This window comes from Chaetodon trifascialis, chromosome 16 (assembly GCF_039877785.1).
Source record: "Chaetodon trifascialis isolate fChaTrf1 chromosome 16, fChaTrf1.hap1, whole genome shotgun sequence".
In the NCBI taxonomy this organism is placed as follows: domain Eukaryota; kingdom Metazoa; phylum Chordata; class Actinopteri; order Chaetodontiformes; family Chaetodontidae; genus Chaetodon; species Chaetodon trifascialis.
Genome location: NC_092071.1, coordinates 13,492,564 through 13,512,233, shown reverse-complemented (window position 1 = coordinate 13,512,233; position 19,670 = coordinate 13,492,564). Strand labels below are relative to the sequence as shown.

Sequence of the window (19,670 nt, the reverse complement as noted above, 5' to 3'; positions counted from 1 at the left end):
CTGTATATGGCATTCTGACTATTAAAATAAATCAGCCTGCAAATTTGGCTAAGAATGGATCCCCTGTCGTATTTGCTGAGACGGAAAGGTGGAGGTGCGGATGGCATATCTCCGCGCCTGCAGTCAAAAGTGAAGCCTGTCCTGCCTGTTCGCTGGAACTTCGCAACTAATGAATGTCGTAACATAAACAAACTGCTCATTAGCAGCGAAATTCACAATGTTTTCTTCTTCTTCTGACGTTCACCTGTCGCTAGAGTAGCTAGCTAACTATTTCGAAAGCGAGCTAACAAGTTAACCTAACATTAACGTTAGTAAGCTAACGCTACAGACGCTCCGGATGTCTCACCCCTTAGCATAAGAGCTGTTGTCCTGGTTGCTCGAAGAAGCGACTCGTCTCATCAGTGTTAAAAACGAGTTGATGTCCCCTTCAAAGGCTGAAATAACGGGGTTTCTTTTATCAAGTTTCCCGTAATATGAGGCCGGCAAGTCCATTTCTGCGGCCACAACGGTAATTTTAAGTAACAACCGTACAACAACTTCTGTTAGCTATATCCAACATCAGAACCGCTCACAGGCACGTCACCATGGTAACGACGCTTACACAGACAGGAAGTAAGTATCTCACAGGTGGTTAAGCTTATTTATACACACAATGGTTGCAATTGAGGTACTAGTGAAAGTGTTTTAATTGATTCATCCTCTCATTGTAGTTTTAAATAGTAAAAGTTGCCATAAAATATTCAACCATGGAAGATAGCCACTCAAAAAGAGAGAGAAAGAGAAGAGTCACAGGTCATCATGTTTGACATTAAGAAAGAACAGGCCTGTTTAACCTGTCAGTTCTCTAGCCTGATGACCGCTTTACATGTGCTACTATCACACTATATCTTACCATTTACCATTATCATGTACTGTCAGATGTCTTCCGTATATAGGCCTAGTTGCTAGGCCTCACTTTAAAGCCAGCTTTTGCACTTTGCAGTGATGCAGTTGTTTTGTCACTAAACTAAAAATGGTTTCATGGTGGTTTAAAACACTCTGTAATATCTCAGTGCTTGCAGTTAATGCAGATTTAATGAGTGCACTTCTACACTGGAGACACAACTGGGAGGACTGAAAGAAATTTGGTTGGTACAACTTTTGCACAGTTGGAAAGCTCTTCATATTTTACATCTGAGCTCATAGCAAAATGATACAGGCTTAGAGTGTCACCTAATGCTGCCCCATACAAACTCATCAGTTCTCATTCAAGCTCACTTCCATTCTGCACACAGACCCAAAGCTTCTGGCGCTCAGAGCACAGCAGGCTAATGCTCTGGCAGCTGTTCCTCAAACAAACACACACACGATCACACATGGACACACAGAGATCCAGACGGGGGCATTTCCTGGGGAATGAGTATGGGGGCATCAGCAGTACTCTGAGCCAGTGTCACCTCATGACTGGGTGAGGGGAGAGACAGGGTTGCAGGGAGAGAGAGAGAGACAACCAGTCACAGTCAGATGAAACAATGAGGGTGATGAAGAGATAAACAGTTGACATCATTGTTCCAGAAAGATCAGCCTGCTGGCAGAGTCACTATGCAAGTGTGCAGGGGAGGTTAGAGAGGGGAGGGGGACGCAGAGGACATAAACAGAGACAGAGCCTGGGTGGCATGGGAGGGAAAAGCCTATAAATGCGGTGCAGAGAAGCACAGTAGCACCCATCTTTGACCAAGTCAAACTTCCCTCTCACCCATCGGTTTAACACCTCCTCTGGAGTCTCATCATGGATATCCCCATCCAGTATCCCTGGTACCGTCGGGCCTTCCCACATCGACTTGCTGACCTCTCCTTGGCAGAACCTCTCACTGACTGGCCACTTATCTGGCCCTTGTCCTGGTCCTTCCCCTGGATGCGCCCTTCGTTCATGCGCTGGTTCAACTGGTTTGACAACGGCCACAGTGAGGTAAAGCAAAACACACCTGCATCCTTGACCCAGATTGTCTTATGCGAAATACCCACAAGTTGACTTCTAACTGAGAAAAGTACTTCTCTGCTGGTACTACTTATCATAACATCTGTATTAGTAACTAATGTGCTGTAGTGTGTAATATTTGTTCTGTATTTCTGATTTTACATTATTAGGTCAAAAATGCTACTGAAGAATATCCACTTGAACTGATGCCAGTCACTGTCTAATTGAAAAGTCTTGCACTGAGATGACAGCTGCCTCCAGGCTGCAGGCATGAAACAAAATGTGTCAGTCCTGTTCTTAACAGCTGTACTGTCTGTGTAGATGCGCATTGAAAAGGATCGCTACGTCATTTATCTGGATGTGAAGCATTTCTCGCCTGACGAGCTGTCTGTCAGTGTCAGTGATGAGTTCATCACAATACACGCCAGGCATGAAGACAGACAGGTTAGAGGGACTGCACAGATCTATAGAAATAATCAGCTCGGTGCATTTGATGACACTTTACTGAGATGCTAATTCTGCTTTCAGGACGACCACGGCTTTGTGTCAAGAGAGTTTCTGCGGAAGTACAGGCTTCCCGCTGGCGTGTCCAGTGCTGATATCAACTCCTGTCTGTCAGTTGACGGTGTGCTTACAATCACTGCACCTCGGTCCTCTACCGGCGAGGAGCGCACTATTCCTATTTCCTGTGAGGATGGAACACCGAAACAGAAAATTTAGAGCAGAGTCTGAATCTCCCTATACTGTTTCAGTACTAACACCAAGTGCTGCCTGTTTTTAATGTTTAACCTGTTACAGTTTTGTTAGTGGTGAGGTACACATATACAGTAGGTGAGGCATACAGAAATAAATGTCTCTAAGTTCAAGTTCCTTCTAATGAACCAGTATCTAATTCCTAACTCACTGTTATTCTGTGCAAGACAACGGTGCTTTAAAACCAAAGGCTAATATGTTGCACAGTCTATTTGTCAGTGCATTTAAGTTTTGTATGGACACAGGTGGGTGAGGTGCAGGATGATGAACTCCTGAGAGTTAATTTCCCCATCACAAGCCCACAGAATCATTATTTAAACTATACCTCTGACAAAAATATTTCAACCACAGTGTATGTAAACGATACACTGTGCATATCATCTTATTTTGATAGGCATTTCCTGTCCTTCATCAGGCACAGGACCTGGTCCTGCTGTTTAGATATAAGCATTTGTTAACTAAACCCAAACTTGTTTGCACCACCTCTTACTAAAATGTAACACATGTTACTTAAAAGCTAAAAAGCCAATTTGAGAGTGGAAATATAAAGACTTCTTGTCAAAATTGTCCTCAGAAGATGACAACAGACTAAAATTGTTCAGCTTACAGTAATTGTATCTACAGTAAACAGTGCTGTCTGAGTGGGTATGACTAAGATGCCAACTGTGCTTTGTTTATTCTTTGAGAACAGTTTCTGTATGTGTGAGGAGGAGGAGGAGGAAGTTCTCTGGAGGCATACAAAGTCATTTTTAGTTTGTTCACAAAAAAAAGCCACCAAAGGACTTGGGACCAGGTGTGTTCTCGTTGAGAGGAAGAACGAGGGTGAATGAGCAGGAGGGAACGTGGTGGACGGAGGAGGAGACAGACAGCATTTATCACTGGACTCCTTTTTTGCTGGGGAGCATGGCCTCTGAGCTGCTAAGGAAAGTGTGTGTACGTGTGTGTGAATGTGTGTGAGAGTCAGTGCATATGTCCTTGTAGATGCAAGAATTACAGCTCTGTTGTTCCTTCACGTTGGTAACAACCCTCTGGCATATTAACACAGAAAACAACAAATAGAATAAATGATGAAACTCAAAATCATAGGTGTGCCGTGTGTTCTTTTTATGCCTGTAGTGTTGTTTTCAAAACAACTTTATCTCAGCAGATGAGTCAAGCTGCTTTCCTATTTGACCTTAAACAGTAACTGTCGCTTATTATACACAGAGGTTTTCATTTGTTTTTAGCAGGTCAAGGCTTCTTTCAGTATCATACTTGAGGGAAAACATAAAAGCTGCGATTTCAAGTTTTATCACCATGTCAGTTGGTGTATTTTTAGAGGAATGCCAGATGAAAAATTTCATTTTCAACGCTGAAATTTCTTTATTGTCTCTTATAAAACATGGAAATAGTTCTAACACAGCACTGTTATGTTGGGCCTACTTCCACTTGGAATTTTTGCCTGTGCCTTAGAAATCTTTCTAATTCTTTCTCAGTGTAATATTGGAGAATTAGGAGAGGAAAACCTTTTGTGGAGATACTTTGTAGTATATTGCACCAAATGCCAACTGCATTATAATTAAATCTAATTCTAAAGAGTCTGTCAGTACTTTTTTTAATATTGTTGTATAGATGATGTTTTCTATGCCCCATAAATTAAAGGATGAGCTGATATTGCTTCTTGAACACATGCATATTTCTTTTGTGACGCACAATCACCAAGAAAAAGAAGCATTTGTTGTACAAATTGCATGAATCAGAGAAAAGACAGGTACAGTTCATATGTGTCTCCTTTTAAGACACATTATTCAACTTTTAATCTTTGACAAATACTTTCAACACCTGCAAAACAGTATGAATGAAAAAGCATTAAAAATACTTCACTACATGTACATATCCAGCATGTAAAAGCATGCATTATCAACATAATGCAGTTAAAGTATCAAAACTTTAAGGACCAGTTATCCAGGAAAATGTTCCCTACCAGTGTTTTTGAGTAGTTTAATCCACGGCAATGCATCATATTCTAAAAGACGATAATGTTTGCACTGTGAGAACCACATATTTCTAAAAAGCTCAGAAAAAAACAGTTCAAACTTGTTTGTCTTGCAGTGTAATTGACGAGAGGCTTCTTCTCTTTCTTAGTAACAGTAGAAGTCCCATTTCTGGAAACAAGGGGAAAGGTGCCATTAGGAGAAAATATCATATAATGCATACCTGTGTGAACGTGTGTGTGTTCACCTACAGTCGTCTTGACTTCGGTGCTGGCTGGCATGAGAGGATGTGTCTCCTCCACTACGCTGCTGGGAAAGTGGCCAATGCGAGCCTCCTGCTGTCCATAATAGGAGTCTTGTACCTGAAAACAGATGAAATACGCAAAAGTTATTGGCAGCATCACTTCTTAAGGTCTTTTGGTTAACAGCCACGTCAAAGCAGTAGTTATCATAATCCAAATAGTTGCTTTTTCACTCACACTGCCAGCCCAGAAGAGGTTCCCTCTGTCCTTAAGCATTGCATAGACATAGACAAGTTGCCCCTGTCTGATGGGGATGAACCTACAGTCTCCAGGGTAGTAGTCCTGCACTGCACGAGCTATCAAGATTGGATCTGTGCAGGAATACAGAAGGAGGCCGAAATTGTATGTAAGTTAAACAATTTAGTCATATAGCATGATCCAACATCATTAACCACTAAGAGCAGCAGACACTCTCAGCAAAAAGAAGTTGGTGGGTGTGCTACTTACGGCTGCATTCGGAGTCAGCACAGAGTTTCTTGTCAGAGAGTTTAGGCATCTGCCTTCCAGCTTCACAGGTTTGCAGCAAAAGCCACACTGACAGAGCAAGCCAGAGTTTGCAAGGCATGTCTGTTCTGTATGTGAACGCACCTGATGATCCAATCCAAATGGGCTTTTCGTTCCCTTTTGTCTGTTTGCCGTCCTTGAGGAAGGAGGTGCAGCGATGGCAGTCCCCTTTTTCTACTCTCTCTGCACCCCCACCCCCCACCCCCCCACCTCACACATGAGCGCACACAGAGCTCCTTTCAAACTGTTCAAGCAGGTAAACAGGATGGGGAATGAGGTGGAGGAGGAGGAGGAGGAGGAAGAGGAGGGCCAGATTAGACAGACCCCTGCTTGTGTTCTGACCTTCCCCTCTCTCTCCATCCCTAACCCTGTGTCACCCCCACTCAAACAGCAGTGTTGGAGTTGATAACAACACATTCCTCGGAGTTAATCTGTGTCTTCCTTACCTTGTTCAGCCACTAGATGTCAGGGCAGTGATTATCTCACGCCCTACTGTTTCTGCTTCCCTGCTCCCTCTGTCAGTGTTTTCCTCCTTACGTTTGCTCTCTTTACCTTTTTAACTCAAGAGGTGGAGCCACAGGCTGGATTTACATACTGTATGTTTCCACTGCCAAGGAAACCAGCTCAGCCTCTCTTGTGCAAACACTCCCAAACACACACACTCACAAAACAGGAAGACTATACCTGTTTGGTATGAGTCGGCTGGCAACTGTTCAGGTAAGACAGCCTTCATTTATGTTTCTTTGTAGGTGAACATGGGTGAACACAGGTTCTACAGTTATTTCTCATAAAGGAAAAAGATGATGTTTAAGTAGAATGAGTTCACTGCTTTGATTCTCAATGATTTTGAATGGGATGACAGCATGGTTTCATGGTAGCGAGAGGTAGCAGCAACAGGTGAGCTCGCAGGTGGTGACGTCAGACTGAAAGACAGAAATGTCACAGGAGAGTGAGACTAAGAAGGTAAACTGCATTGTGACCAAAATATGTCTTATCAATTCTTATTTTGGGAGAAACAGCTTTTTTAAGTCACGTGTGGTGGTGATTATTTCCTCATGATTTGTCCAGAACTGACTCTTTTAGGAACACTCAGGACTTTGTTGTGTTTGTAGGAACAAGTGGAGCACAATGCCTTTGGAATTTAGGGAGGGGGGAACAGAACAAAGATAATAGTCAAGCTGGTATTTCGGTCAGGGTAACAAAAGGAGCTGTCAGACAAAAGGTTTCCTTAACAGCCTTGTGAGATTATATTACTAGAAAACAGCCAGTCTGACAATCACACAAGTGAACATACATGTCCTGAGTTTCACAGGCACAGTTAATAAATCTGTTTTTAGTGATTTTCTGTGTTATTGAAAGTCCTTTCCTGCCCACAGAGGTATCTGTGAAGAAGAGAAGACTTGAATGACACCGGGATTAAGATCATTGGCACCACAGTGAAGAGAGAGTTTGGCAGAGGCGTATCCTGGATTACAAAGTTGGGAATTTAAGTCATCAAACCTCTCCCGACCAGATCATCAAGCAACAGAGAAGCGTTCATGATTTCACACAAGCTCATGGCTGTCCACGTGCCATCTGTGTGAGTGTGGCTTACAAGTCCAACGACCTGGGATGATGCCTTCTGACTGACTCTTAGCAGCCTGTCAACAATGTTCACCCCCAGGAAAAACAGTCTCCCCTCCCCAAGCCTGGAGGACTCCTTCTTCCCTCTCTCCTCATCCTCCTCAGTCTCACTCTCCTTCACTCTGCCCTCATCCACATCTTCTCCCGGCAGCAGTGACAGCGGAGGAGGGATCGAGACAGATCTGATCCTAGCTGCTGAGCTGGGACAGGCTCTGCTGGAGAAGAATGAGGAGCTGGCAGCCTCTCTGGAGCAGAGCGAGAGGCAAATGGAGGTAAGGATAAAGCTGCCTAAAATGTAGTGAGCTTGGGAAAAAGGACCACTAAAACTTTGCACATTAGTTATTCTAGCCTGCGGAGCAATTGTAAAAGTGGAAAGATTTGTGAGTCTGTAACTCATAACCATCAAGTTTCAGTTTATTCCACACAGTTCTCCCATCCTAATCAACTAATGCTGATAACAGGATACAAAAAGATATAAAAACCTTGTTGAAAATAAATCTAAAAACAATATAAATATATTCCACAAGCAATAAAAAAGTAAAGGCAGTGGCATTATAACAATGTCATGAAACAATAAACAGATTTAATATTGATGTCAAATAGTCTGACAGTTTTGTCTTTGCATAGACACACAACAATTAGACATATAGGACTCCAGTTAAGTTAATAGAATTCTTGTTATTATACGTAGCAGCAGTGGTATCAGTAATGGTAGCAGCAGCAGCAGCAGAGAAAAAGCACTGGTGGAAGTCATAAAACGAATGCTGGCAGAACGCCATTTAGCTTCAGTATCAGGGTGCAAGTATTAGTCATGCTGGCTCACTGCCATAAAGTGTTGACCTACTGAGACACTTGAAAAGAACAAAGTGATCTGTCTGTTTGTCTTTCTGGCTCAGTCTGGATCTCAAGCAACAGTGTCACTGATTCCAGTCTTGTTCACTCCTGACACATTTGTTCTAATTTCCCTTCAAAATAAGAAGAATACAGCCATCAAACTATAGATGTATTTCACTATCTGCTGCTTTCATGTTGCCCTGAAGCCCCTCAATGTTGTGTTTAACGTTTCAGGCTTTGCAGCAGGAGAAGCATCGTCTTCAGAGGAAGCTGGAGATGAATGAACTGGCATCGGGGCAGCGAGAAGCAGAGCTGGCTGCGGACTTAGCTGCCTTGAGGGCTGAGCTGGAGCGACATCACAGCCAGGGACGTGACCGGCGAAGGGATGAGAGTGAACAGCTGACTCAGTTAGCCAATCATAACCAGCGGTTGGTTGAGCAGCTGGCAGAGGTTAGTTTATTTAAGGCAGCCTGAAACCTGCATCAATGAGATGCTAAACCAACAGAGAAAATGTTTATATGATGATAAAATAAACAGAGTTCATGTGTACGTCTCTGTGTGGGAATTGTCTGTGTGTGCATGGTATCACCGTCACACGGGAAAAATGCAGGCCAGCAGGTTTAGGGAGTCACTTTTGAACAATAGTCTTTCTCAACTTAACCATCTTTTGCCCATCTAGGCTGTGACCCTGGAACACTCCTTGAGGACTGAGCTTCGTTCCCTCAGAGAAGAGATGGATGAATCAGCTTTTAGCCGAAATATCAACTTCACACAGTTAGAGAACATACAAGCAGAGGTATACTTACCAGTCACTTCTTTGTGTTTTGCACAAGTACAGTGTCAAAGCTTTCAGTGTGACAGCCCTGAACATATTATGCTATCTTGAATGCTGCGGGATAGTAGGTCAGACACAAAAAAACATTACATTTCAAACATGTCCAAATAGTATAAGACCATAATACAACATGAAAGTGAGGAGAGCTGTTTTTTTGGCTTGTGGGGCAGTCAAGTTGCAAGACTTTTTAAGTTTCCGTATGCTGAGTGTGATTTTATATAGATGAAATTAAGCGCTTTCAAAGCCTAATCAATACATATTCAAGATATGCTATGCAAGACATGCCAGTATCCATATCTCAAAGCCCAAAATCCAGTTATAAATGTATTCTACTCCAACTCAAATGAATGACTTTTATTTAGATTTCCGCCAGAAACACAACCCAACAGCTAACAAAGCGTCGTGATCTAAGCACAACAGTCATCTCAGTTACCACCTGCTTTTACCTCTTTCACGACAACCAGTTATTCACACTTTGTGTTTATCTATCTTCTTCCCCTACAGAACAGAGTTTTGCTGGAGCGGCTGTCACACATGGACGCCCGCCTAAAAGCCTCAGAGGAGGACAGTGATAGACTCCGCACAGAGAGAGACAGGCTGAGAGATAGACTGTCAGAAGTGCAAACGACACTGAGAGAGAAAGAAGCTGAGGTGAGGATCACCGACTGCCTGGTGTTTAAAGATGACCCGTAGGAAGACGAATCCTCTCACTAACAGTCACTAACACGACTCGCCTGAAACTCCTGATTTGTGTGTGTGTGCCTGTCTCTCACTGTGTGTGTGTGTGTGTGTGTGTGTGTGTGTGTGTGTGTGTGTGTATGTAGATAGCGCAGGAACAGGGAGTGGTGTTTGAGCTGCGAACCATGAATCGCTCTCTACAGCAGAAAGCTCTGAACCTGGGAGAGGAGAGCGCTCTGGACAGTACACACACACCACCTCTGTCTCTGCTTAGTGAAATTCAGCAGTCACAGGTACACACACACACACAGACACACAGACACACACACACACACACACACACACACACACACACACACACACACACACACACACACACACACAGTGCTTTTGCCGGAGAATTACCTGAACCATAACCATAAGGACTTACATTTTGTCCCCATAAGGAAGAGACAACCCCAACTGTTACCCTAACTCTAACCCAAACCTAATTCTAACACTTAAAACCAAATGTGAACCCTCAAACTGGCCTTTGAATATGTGACGACTGGCCAACGTCCCTGCTCTGTTGTTTGAAAACTTGCTCTGGTCCTCACTATGCAGCAAGTACAAGTGCACACAAGTAACTGCACTGACTCACCGAGTTTACCTTTTGCGTGTGAGCCCTAATTTTGACCCTGTACTGACATCCTTCTTTTAACAGTTTGAGACTGGTGTCCAAAATGCCAAATTTGCTTTGAAAGCACAAACACCTATGAATAATTGTTGTGTACGTCGCTCTCTCTGACCAGGCGAAAGAGGCTCTTCTGGCTCACTCCACAGTCCTGCAAGCAAGAGATGAAGAGATACAAACGCTCAGAGAGGAGGTCTGTTGAACTGTACACAACCACACACACATACAAGCAAAGAAGCATTAGTGCAATCTGACCTCAAAATATTTCACTTCTAATTAATGAAAGCAGACTTCTCCTACTTTTACCACCTGCAGTTCAAGTCCCCTTCCACTCACAAATGTGTTTTGCTAATTGTTACTTCACTCGGCTGTTCACTGTGTAGAATGATGTATGTGCATGGTTTGACGCTATAGTCTGTTTTCACATTCATCTGCTGAAGGGGAAACACCCCTCTGTGCTCGCCTTCAGTCCGAGTTTATGATGTGCACATATAAGAGATTATTTTGTGACATCACTAGTAGTTTGGAGCCAGTCATGGTTCAATATACAACTTACACCAATGTGATGTGGAAAGCAGAAACTTGGCATTACAACGTCTGCCTTTCAATTTCACACACTGCAGCTGCAGTCTCAGCGAGAAGAGCTGGAGTCTTTGAGGGAAGAAATCAAGCCATTTAGAAGCAGTCCTGACATGCCGAGCTACAGGTAACTGTACACAACAATAGCATTTGTCAGTTTGATTTGAAATCATCTCATCTCATTTGATTAATGTTTCGGTAATCATCACGTCAATGTCCAGTTCCCTAGAGAGTGAACTGGCCACTGTGCGCCAGGAGAAAGAGTCACTCACTCAGCAGCTTCTCAACACCATCAAACATAAGGTGGCTCTGTCTCAAGAGCTGGAAGCCTGGCAGGTGAGCGTGTGCCTGGGTATAAAATGTTAAATCATATCCTTTGGCAACATGTTTAAAATAGTGTGTAAGCAGGATATTATTTTTCCATCTGAACCTTTCATCTTGCTGCAGGAGGACATGCGGTTGGTGATCAATCAACAGGTGCTGCAAAGGGAGGAGGAGAGACAGAGGGAAAGACAGCAAGAGAGAGACTACGCCGGAGGACTCCAAAGAAGCAAGTCTTTAAGAGTGAAGGGGGAAGGAGGGAAAGGATTCTTCTCCTTCTTCAAAGACATGTAACTGAGACATGTCAGCAGTGGACAGAATATCAGCCTTTAGCTTTGCCACTGTGAACTTACGCTGCTAGATAACGTACACTGTAAGGGGACGTCAGCAAGTGAAATGTTTTCAGACCTCATATTTGAATATGTTTGTATATATATGTACAGTATATCATTAATTTCAGTTTTTAGGACTTTATATTAAAAACTTAAAGCCACCGTGTCACTGCTGGGCATTTTTCACCAAAGCATCTTATCACCGAATCTGTGTTCACACAGATTGCAAAGACAATTTTAGACTTTGACTTTTAGTCCTGCAAGGTCCTTTGTTAATAGCAAAAATAATGATCAGCGGAGCAATGAATGCACAGTTCTGTATCTATGTATCACAACAAAAGCACTCAAAGCAGTAACTCTGATAGAAATAACATCTTTAATAAATCAAGTCAAAAAAAGACAGTCATTCCCTTCCACTTCTCTCCATGCTTATATTACATCATGTATAAATAATACATATGCAACACTTTGTATGTTAGATGGGACTGGGAATGCCCAGAAGCAGCGTGAGTAGTGCAGGTTGCATACAGGTCAGTGTTTCTATCTATATACATACAGTACAGTCCTGGCTCGTTAGAGTCAGTGCAGTGCTACTCTCACATCCCTCAGCTGGAGGTGAGTGTGTATGGAGCAGCACCTTTTCTCTTACAGTCAACAGGCTGTTTGTTCATGTGTGAAGTCTGGAAAAAAAAGTGGACATAATCACTTACTCCTATGCACAGCAGATCATACTGCCATTTTGTCATGATTTCACCCATTTTACACCTCTGTTGACCACTTCGTTGTCAGACTGATCCTCTTGGCGTTAGTTTGTGTGAGCGAGTCCCCAGATTTAGGAGACAGATGCATTGATGGGCTATGCTAAATAACCCCCCCCCCCAGTAAAAACAGGAGGCTGATATGGGCATTGAGAGAAGAATAATGTGAATTTGGTCATTTGTATGACCTATCCCAAGCAGGTTTCCTGCTGCTATTGCCTACAAGTTAATTTAAAAATTCTGAATGTAAGCCAATGGCTGCCTAGAAGAAAAGAAAGTATGCAACGGCAGAACGGTCAAGTACATGAATTATAATTAATGGGTTAAAACACAAAAAACACTCCTCTTTCGCAATATACTCTATATATACATGACGTTTCTCTATGACTACCTACAGTATAAAACTTTGATTTATTTTCAGCTTTCAGTACAGCGTGCCTCTTATCCCTTCTGTTTCCATTGTCCAGAGGGTGATGTGCAGTCTGGTTTCAGGGGGACAGGAACACATCTCCAGTCTCAGCTGATGAGCCCCTCGAAATGTTCAACCATTTCTCCTTTGTGATCCTTTTGTCACACAATCAAAAAACATCACCTCAGTTCTGAGAGGTAGGTTGCGAGATGAGATGCATCGATTTAAGGAAACATTTTGGGCTTTGACAGCCGAACAATCCACGACACTCCGGTGGTTCGTAGGAAGCGTTTTAGTGAGGCTGAGAAACCTTGGAAGATCGTGTTAGTACGGAGCCTCTGAAACAGGTCTCTGGATGGATGTCCTGATGGCGAGTTGTAATTCCAGCAGGGGTCAGTGGAGGATTATCCCACGTTGACGCCAAGGCCCACCTGCAGCTTGTCCCCTCTGTGATTTACAAAGGCACCCATGATCAAGGTGGCAGGGAGCGGAGTCAGACGCTTCTCCAGCACGCCTCCGATTATGCACCGACTGTTTATCATTCCTGAATGCACACACACACACACACACACACACACACACACACACACACACACACACACACACACACACACACACACACAAAATCTCACTTGCTGTATGTTTTCTTCACAGTTTCCACTGACCAAGAAAGAAAGTTACCTCGAAACACCATGTTGGCCTCTGGGAGTTCCATCTGGTACCCAAATGAGGTTGTGGTCTCCTGCGTCCTGGTGCTGGCTTCAAACTCAACCCCAACTTGGATCTGGTGAACGAACACGCAAAAGCACATTTTCAACATGCACCTAAAGTAAATGGTGTGTTTACGCAGTATACTGGTATTTGCTGTACCTGTTTGTTGGCTCTGTGATAGTAGCTAGCATGGGCACCTCCTTTCCCAGCATTCAGCGTCGCCACCCAGTTTGGTCCTGCATGGAGAGAAAAAAGCTGAAAGGCTGCTGCTAATTCAAGAAAAAAATGGATCAGGAAAGACAGTGGCTGAATTAACTTGCATGTTTATTCACAGTTAAACTCAAAATCTCACTTGAGTACTGTCCAGCCAGAGTAAGAATTCCTCCTTCCTCTGCTCGGCCCCGATGATAGACCAGCTCCCCTCCTAACACCAGCCCAGAAGACACGCTCTGCAGGAAGTGTGCCACAAGGATGACTGCCCGAGAGAAATACACAAACACAAACACACACACACAATTATGAATTATAGCAAGCAAATATATTGATGTATTTTTATCAGGACCTGATGACTATAAATGGAGTGATGCTCAGGTGAGGCTCTTATCATTCCACCTGTCGCGTCTCACCTGACTCTCTAAGGACGTCTGGGTTGGCTACTGTCACAGCAGCGGTGAAGTCGTTCCCTCTGTACTCTGTTTCAAACTGCCACGTTACAAACTGGGACTGCTGGGTCTAAAACACCAGTGAATCAAACATTAAGACATTTGCAGCAAATGGTATTCATTTCATATCTAGTAAACGTTCGTCAATCATCTCACCTGGAGCACTGTTCTGGCTCGCACACGCTCAGTGAGATGCAGCAGAGCGTGAGCGTTCAGACTACCTGAAGAGTCCATCTCACCGATCAATGCTGGGGCATCCTAAAATGTGAGGAAGGATCAAAATGCAGCCCGTCAACTCGAAAAGGCAGCAGTGTCAACATTAATGGTACAGTAGTGGTGATACATTTTCTGTTTCATGCTTGACCTTGTCCTTGCTGTAATCATCCGACTGCAGATGCTCCACGTGGAATCGATAGTATGAAGGACTAACAGCACTGAGGTGGAGAGCGTGACTGACCTGGAAGCAAGCACATACGTCATACACACATGTACAAGATAAGGCACTATAACATTTTAAAATGTAAATTCACACTCTCACTATCTTTACATACAGTAAATTGTCTGAATGTAAACTGATGCGGGTGGAAGAGTCACCTTGAAGAAGCTGCTCAGGGTTTTATTGAGGATCATCTTGACTCCTTCAATCTGCTGAGGAAACACATCTGTGGAGAAAAGCAGAGAAACAGTCAGATAAAAAAAACCTCTTACATCATTTTGATTAATTCTCATAGAAAATAATAATAATTTCTCGGATTGAGGAATTATGTGTAACTTTTTACTGGGTCACAAAAACCATTACTTACACATCTACAGTCATAAAAATATACTTTTACACATTATTTTGGGAGAGCAAACTGCATGTAAAATTTGAGGTCAATGTAAACATACACAGTGTTCCACCAGCATATATCGGCATTGCTTTTGTCACAGCTGGCAGTCAATGTACCTTTAAGAAACAGTTGTAGCTTCAATAAAATGTTGGCTTTTATACCACACGAAAAAGGCTTTTTGCATCAACCACACAACTGCCTGCCTACTTTCCTCTATGGCGTGCACTCCACAGTTCCTCCTTTTGCGCCAGACGTACCTTTACAGCTCCTGTGGAGAGAGTGGAAGCTGCCTGGGTTGGGTAGGCGGCCATCTCTCCTCTCCCAGCGTGGTGGACTGTCCCAATGAGCAGGATGTGCGTCCCAACGAGAGGGAGTAGGGTCCGTAGAGAAAGGCCAGTTCTGATGGCCTGGACCGGAAGACAAAGCTAGAACGCTGCCCATGTGGGCGCAACACTTCCTGCCAGGCACAAAGAGACATAGGATGAGATTTATCATGATGCAATGACATATTTATTTGTCTCACCTGCAGCTTGCAACTGCACTATTTAAAAACAGATATGAAGAGAACAGAAGCAGAGCATTAAACCTGGCCTGAAATACAATTTACAGAAACCAAAACACCTTTTCCTTGACCAAATGCAATGTATCCACAATGTTCTGACTAAAAATAATATAAAAGAAATTTAAAGGTGTGTTATTGTACGAACACCTAAACTCACAGACATAAAAAAATGCAAACGAAATTAAGAACAAAAGCTTATATTTTACACTTATTTTGCTCGTTCTTTAAATTGATTTGTATTGGATTTAAAATTACAATAAGAAGAATGAGAATGATTGTGTGCATCATGCAAGGCTGGCTGTTGTTTTCATGTGCAGGTGCAGCAACTCCGTTAGCTAGCATGACCTTAGCATCGGCAGAACCAGACAGATAATGTGCGCTTGTTCATTGCTTACCTACTTCCGTTGTTGTCGAGAGAGGTTAAAATCCTGAGCGGAACTGAGGATCGCACATCAGAAAAACTGTCAGGTGAAATATGTAGGGATAAACTAGTAATACACGGAGATAATTAATGCTGGGATCAACTGATGCTGCAAATAGCTCCCTCCTCCAGATGTGATGTGCCGCCCTGTAAATGGTCCCCCTGAAACGGCAACAGGAATCCAGCGGTCTGACAAATTATGCCTTTACAGTTAAACGTAGAAATCTCAGTGGTAACATTATTATGATAACAGTTTTACATCTCATCTATCTAACTTTACTTTAACGACATTAGCTTTGCTGTTTTGGGGCGATGAGTGTAAACAGCGTAACGTTCGTTAAATTTTGTTTCTGGACGGACTACTGTATTTGTGACACAGCGTCCAACGCAAGCTGCTACAGGTGAGATAATATTGTTGAGCTCTCTTGTGCTGCAACGCCGGGGAGCAGGGGAAGGTCAACGGCTTTATTCTACATTACAGTCAATGTATTTCTTGTTTTTCCGTCGAGACGGTTTTAGACACGAGATACGGACACTACTTACTAAAATATGAAATCACTACGATCATATTAGACCGCGAAGAAGACTGAAGACTGGTCATTGTCGCTCCCACGCGCGTCTCTTCCTCTCGCATACCGACTGTAAAAGGGGGCAGATTTCGAGGCAAATCTCTGGAAACTTGACTTTTTGTGTCCCCCTCGTTGCCATTCGAACGGGACATGTCTCCTTCGCGGTCCATACTGTTGGTGGGAGAAGGGAACTTCTCATTTTCTGCCTGGGTGAGCCAGTTCTGCTCTGAAACAGAGACCAGCATCACGGCCACTTGCTTCCAGCATCAGGAGGAGGCACTGCGGCACGAAGGCGCAGCCACTAACATTCAGATCATCAAGGACTCGGGTACGAGTTTGTGAGTAATTTTCATCTTTGTACTAAGCTGTGTTCTGCTGCACTACATGTGTTGCACACTTTTTCCTGTGTGTGATCAGGTGGAGCGGTGCTTTTCGAGGTGGACTGCAGAAAGCTGGGGGAATGCGCCCCTCTCCAGGACCGAGTGTTTGACCGTGTGGTGTTTAACTTCCCTCACTGCGGCAGAAAGAGTGGCGTTAAAAAGAACAGAGAACTTCTTAAAAAGTTCTTCCTCAGGTATCACTGCATCATAGCACAGAGGCTGATCCATTCACAGCATTTTCTGTTGTTTCTGGCATCCATTAACATAATCTCAACTCAAGGTCAATTTACTAGCTTTAGGTTTTAGTGGCATCTCACTGTCTTCATCAGCAGATGGTCAGTTTGGACCTTGGAAGACTGTTTTTTTCTTTGTCAAAGTCAGTATGCTGACCGCTGTCTGTGTCTCCAGTTGTGTTGAGGTGTTGGCTGAAGACGGGGAGGTTCATGTTTCCTTGTGCAACGGGCAGGGTGGGACACCAGTGGACAACCCCAAACGAGAGTGGCACAACAGCTGGCAGGTGGCCTCAATGGCAGCAGAAGCACACCTACTCCTTACGGACGTCCGTCCTTTTGAAAGTGAGAAATACCAGAGCTACAAGTGCACTGGATACAGGTAAGGAGTAAAGGTGAGTGTTATGGTGTATAAATAGAAGCAGCCCTTTGTGTGTGTGTGTATTTGCATACTGACGCTGTGTAATAATGGTGTTACTGTTGCACAGGAGCCAGGATAAGGGCTTTCATGTGGAGAATGCTTTGCTCCATGTGTTCACTCGCAGCCTCCCTTACACCTCTGCTCAGATACTTAAAGTGGAAGAGGCTGTTGAAGGAGAGAAAGTCCAGTACAATATACCAGCCGAGCTCAGTGATTACATGTTCAGGTACAGTAACACAGACACTCTGGTGCTGTTTGAGTATTAAGCCACCAACGCAAAAAAAAAAAAAAAAAAAAAAAAAAAGAAGTTATGCAACCACAAGCTTCCTGTCTCTTTCTTTCATCAGGGGATTTCTCTGCTCAGGGTCTGTCCACCCTGTCAGGTTGGTACAAGATTTTCTTCTTGAAGGACTGGGAGAAAAGTCGTCTGTCTCCATGACGACAGAGACCTTTCCCTTCCTCCTCACGGCCAAACAGCTGCAGGCGCACTGCTGTGATGTCAACGGTACACACTGCTACTGGATCCACCTCCTTCAGAAAGACCTCAACTCTGACGCTCACACCCTTACAGACAAAGCGAAAGAGCCGTTGGCGGTTTTGGAGAGTCAGGGACGCACAGACGCACCAGATGCTCCATCAGCTACACGTGTTACTTCAAATAAAGTTGACAGGGTGAGGAGCAATGGGGCTGAGAGCTTAAGGTCTGCATGCTCCCTTGATATTGATCCTGAAGGGGAAAACTGTCTTTATGCGCTGCGTCCATCGCTGCTCCCGCAAATGGAAGGGCTTCTAAGTAAAAAAGAAGAATTGACAGTGCGGGGGAGTAATGAAAGTGTTGAGATTGAAGGACAGAAGAATGAGGGGTCTTGTGGTGGCTGTAATGGTGTTACCAGCTCATTATTGGGCATTAGTGGTGTAGTGTTCAGAAATGTGTCCATCAGCCTCTGGGCTCTGCCTTCCTTTCATGAGCTTCTCCTCAGAGGTGTTTTCCCCTCAGAATGTAAGCCCATAAAATTTCTTGGACAAAGGCTGGAAACGCTGCTCACTCCCTATGGGGTCTCCCTGGTCACAGAACAGGGAGGCCTGCGTCTGATGGCGCAACCAATGGGTTTGGTTGGAAGGGTGTTTGCAGGCACTGCGTGCGACAACATGAGCCACGTCAGTGTCACTGTGTCTCTAAATTTGGACCTCCTCGCCGTGCTCCTGTTCTCACTCCCTGACTGGCGGCTGCTGTGGTCACATGACCCACGTTTTTTAAAAGAGTTTAGTCTCCGCCCATCACCAGGGGAACCTTTCCACCCATTCTCCCTGTTCCCTGAGCACATCAGCTTTGACATCAGCTTCTGGACAGGGCCGACGTGGGAGGAGAGGAAGTTCCACGCTGTGATCAGAGAGGCCAGTTGTGGCACCGTGGAGCAAGTTAAACTCATCGACGCATTCTCACACCCTGACCTGAGCCAGACCAGTTACTGCTACAGACTTACCTACCACACACATACACACGCTTTGTCACACACACGAGCCCTCCAGTTTCATAAGCACCTGGAATCCTTACTGTCGTCTCGGCTGCAAGTCACCATCAGGTAACTTCATCAGAATCGTAGGAGGAACAGGAGACATTATAATTACAGTTGTAACCGCTTAGCAAATTCCAATCTGCAAAACTGTTGAACAGTGTTTACAGTAGTTGAGGCATTGCTTGTTGAAGTATGTATTTAAAATGTGATTGGACCTCTCAGTATCTGTGTGTTTAAATTATCATACAATAAACTTGTTATTTAACACGTTTGTGGTCTACTGAGAATCATTGTAAAATAAGCATGTTTTCTATGTAAAATCAAAGTATCAAAGTGTTCAGCTGACTTGCCCTGCACTGACTAAAGACTCCAGGTTCTGATTCATTGGAAATGTATTGATTGAACACTGTGTCTTTACTGTATTTCACCCATCATAATGACCAAGTTAGTAGTTCTTTCCAACAAACTAATCAGGGGCTGCACACAGGCTCCTGTGCATTGTTCCTTGTTCATCTTAAGAGTATTTTGATTCATTCAAATTAGTCATGTACTGTGCAACAGGTAATTTGTGGGGGTAACAAATCCCTCTTCTATTGAGAGATTTTATATAAAAGACAACCAAGCCTCAGCATCTTCAAGTTTTTTCTCCTAAAATAAGGACAATATTTTTAAAACTATATTTAAAACTATATAGATGACATCAACAGCTGAGAGCAACCCCTTTTGTTACATTTTTGGCGGCTCAGAACCATTCATACAGACCAAAGTCGCTGGAAAAGTTATTAAGTTTTGCTCGAAGGCTTTGACACAGTCTGTGATGAGAGCTGTCAATAACC

General features: G+C 43.7%; 6 protein-coding genes across 9 annotated transcripts in view; 3 read left to right on the top strand and 3 right to left on the bottom strand.

The window, feature by feature from the left end:
- cfap54 (cilia and flagella associated protein 54) overlaps positions 1-492 on the bottom strand; it is a 31,430-nt gene extending 30,938 nt beyond the window's left edge. The window contains exon 1 of the mRNA XM_070983702.1: positions 347-492. Coding sequence (XP_070839803.1) covers positions 347-492 — 146 coding nt within the window. The remainder of the gene's footprint in view (positions 1-346) is intronic.
- A 1,086-nt stretch (positions 493-1,578) lies between these two features.
- LOC139345178 (alpha-crystallin B chain-like) lies at positions 1,579-3,790 on the top strand. Its single transcript, XM_070983704.1, has 3 exons — positions 1,579-1,948; positions 2,279-2,401; positions 2,486-3,790. The coding sequence occupies exons 1-3, from the start codon at positions 1,769-1,771 to the stop codon at positions 2,675-2,677; spliced, it is 495 nt and encodes a 164-aa protein (XP_070839805.1). The 5' UTR covers positions 1,579-1,768; the 3' UTR covers positions 2,678-3,790.
- Positions 3,791-4,725: 935 nt separating this feature from the next.
- Positions 4,726-5,656, bottom strand: mia (MIA SH3 domain containing). The gene is made up of 4 exons (XM_070983369.1): positions 5,433-5,656; positions 5,163-5,296; positions 4,935-5,045; positions 4,726-4,854 (listed from the first exon to the last, which is right to left on the bottom strand). The coding sequence occupies exons 1-4, from the start codon at positions 5,548-5,550 to the stop codon at positions 4,831-4,833; spliced, it is 387 nt and encodes a 128-aa protein (XP_070839470.1). The 5' UTR covers positions 5,551-5,656; the 3' UTR covers positions 4,726-4,830.
- A 635-nt stretch (positions 5,657-6,291) lies between these two features.
- Positions 6,292-11,526, top strand: bicdl2 (BICD family like cargo adaptor 2). Of its 2 annotated transcripts, XM_070983249.1 has the most exons (9): positions 6,292-7,384; positions 8,181-8,396; positions 8,626-8,742; positions 9,286-9,432; positions 9,606-9,752; positions 10,251-10,325; positions 10,756-10,838; positions 10,933-11,047; positions 11,159-11,526. In XM_070983249.1, exons 1-9 carry the CDS (start codon positions 7,139-7,141, stop codon positions 11,324-11,326), a joined length of 1,314 nt encoding a protein of 437 aa, XP_070839350.1. In that variant the 5' UTR covers positions 6,292-7,138; the 3' UTR covers positions 11,327-11,526. The 2 variants fall into 2 exon arrangements, with proteins under 2 accessions (XP_070839350.1, XP_070839351.1); XM_070983250.1 differs by lacking the exon at positions 9,606-9,752 and having other exon boundaries at positions 7,026-7,384; positions 11,159-11,331.
- Positions 11,527-11,721: 195 nt separating this feature from the next.
- Positions 11,722-15,866, bottom strand: LOC139344459 (mitochondrial import receptor subunit TOM40B). 3 transcript variants are annotated; one of them, XM_070982652.1, is made up of 10 exons: positions 15,692-15,866; positions 14,992-15,191; positions 14,499-14,566; positions 14,269-14,361; positions 14,061-14,162; positions 13,869-13,974; positions 13,595-13,717; positions 13,402-13,478; positions 13,213-13,315; positions 11,722-13,075 (listed from the first exon to the last, which is right to left on the bottom strand). In XM_070982652.1, the coding sequence occupies exons 2-10, from the start codon at positions 15,173-15,175 to the stop codon at positions 12,936-12,938; spliced, it is 996 nt and encodes a 331-aa protein (XP_070838753.1). In that variant the 5' UTR covers positions 15,176-15,191; positions 15,692-15,866; the 3' UTR covers positions 11,722-12,935. The 3 variants fall into 3 exon arrangements, with proteins under 3 accessions (XP_070838753.1, XP_070838754.1, XP_070838755.1); XM_070982653.1 differs by having other exon boundaries at positions 15,696-15,771; XM_070982654.1 differs by having other exon boundaries at positions 12,979-13,075; positions 13,132-13,315.
- Positions 15,867-16,083: 217 nt separating this feature from the next.
- On the top strand, positions 16,084-19,101 carry fdxacb1 (ferredoxin-fold anticodon binding domain containing 1). The gene is made up of 5 exons (XM_070982651.1): positions 16,084-16,614; positions 16,704-16,860; positions 17,075-17,278; positions 17,385-17,543; positions 17,665-19,101. The coding sequence occupies exons 1-5, from the start codon at positions 16,437-16,439 to the stop codon at positions 18,902-18,904; spliced, it is 1,938 nt and encodes a 645-aa protein (XP_070838752.1). The 5' UTR covers positions 16,084-16,436; the 3' UTR covers positions 18,905-19,101.
- Positions 19,102-19,670: the final 569 nt, after the last annotated feature.

What these genes read in the sequence shown, in the direction of transcription:
- LOC139345178 (XM_070983704.1), top strand. Translation starts at nt 1,769, where the DNA reads ATGGATATCCCCATCCAGTATCCCTGGTACCGTCGGGCCTTCCCACAT. An exon ending in TTGACAACGGCCACAGTGAG is followed by an intron (nt 1,949 to 2,278) that starts GTAAAGCAAAAC and finishes CTGTCTGTGTAG; the next exon opens with ATGCGCATTGAAAAGGATCG. An exon ending in CCAGGCATGAAGACAGACAG is followed by an intron (nt 2,402 to 2,485) that starts GTTAGAGGGACT and finishes TTCTGCTTTCAG; the next exon opens with GACGACCACGGCTTTGTGTC.
- mia (XM_070983369.1), bottom strand. Translation starts at nt 5,550, where the DNA reads ATGCCTTGCAAACTCTGGCTTGCTCTGTCAGTGTGGCTTTTGCTGCAA. An exon ending in ACCTCTTCTGGGCTGGCAGT is followed by an intron (nt 5,046 to 5,162) that starts GTGAGTGAAAAA and finishes ATCTGTTTTCAG; the next exon opens with GTACAAGACTCCTATTATGG. An exon ending in GCACCGAAGTCAAGACGACT is followed by an intron (nt 4,855 to 4,934) that starts GTAGGTGAACAC and finishes CCTTGTTTCCAG; the next exon opens with AAATGGGACTTCTACTGTTA.
- bicdl2 (XM_070983249.1), top strand. Translation starts at nt 7,139, where the DNA reads ATGTTCACCCCCAGGAAAAACAGTCTCCCCTCCCCAAGCCTGGAGGAC. An exon ending in TGGTTGAGCAGCTGGCAGAG is followed by an intron (nt 8,397 to 8,625) that starts GTTAGTTTATTT and finishes TTGCCCATCTAG; the next exon opens with GCTGTGACCCTGGAACACTC. An exon ending in AAGAGCTGGAAGCCTGGCAG is followed by an intron (nt 11,048 to 11,158) that starts GTGAGCGTGTGC and finishes ATCTTGCTGCAG; the next exon opens with GAGGACATGCGGTTGGTGAT.
- LOC139344459 (XM_070982652.1), bottom strand. Translation starts at nt 15,175, where the DNA reads ATGGGCAGCGTTCTAGCTTTGTCTTCCGGTCCAGGCCATCAGAACTGG. An exon ending in CCCTGAGCAGCTTCTTCAAG is followed by an intron (nt 14,362 to 14,498) that starts GTGACTCTTCCA and finishes GCTTGCTTCCAG; the next exon opens with GTCAGTCACGCTCTCCACCT. An exon ending in GAGCCAGAACAGTGCTCCAG is followed by an intron (nt 13,975 to 14,060) that starts GTGAGATGATTG and finishes CTGGTGTTTTAG; the next exon opens with ACCCAGCAGTCCCAGTTTGT.
- fdxacb1 (XM_070982651.1), top strand. Translation starts at nt 16,437, where the DNA reads ATGTCTCCTTCGCGGTCCATACTGTTGGTGGGAGAAGGGAACTTCTCA. An exon ending in CTTAAAAAGTTCTTCCTCAG is followed by an intron (nt 16,861 to 17,074) that starts GTATCACTGCAT and finishes CTGTGTCTCCAG; the next exon opens with TTGTGTTGAGGTGTTGGCTG. An exon ending in CTCAGTGATTACATGTTCAG is followed by an intron (nt 17,544 to 17,664) that starts GTACAGTAACAC and finishes TTCTTTCATCAG; the next exon opens with GGGATTTCTCTGCTCAGGGT.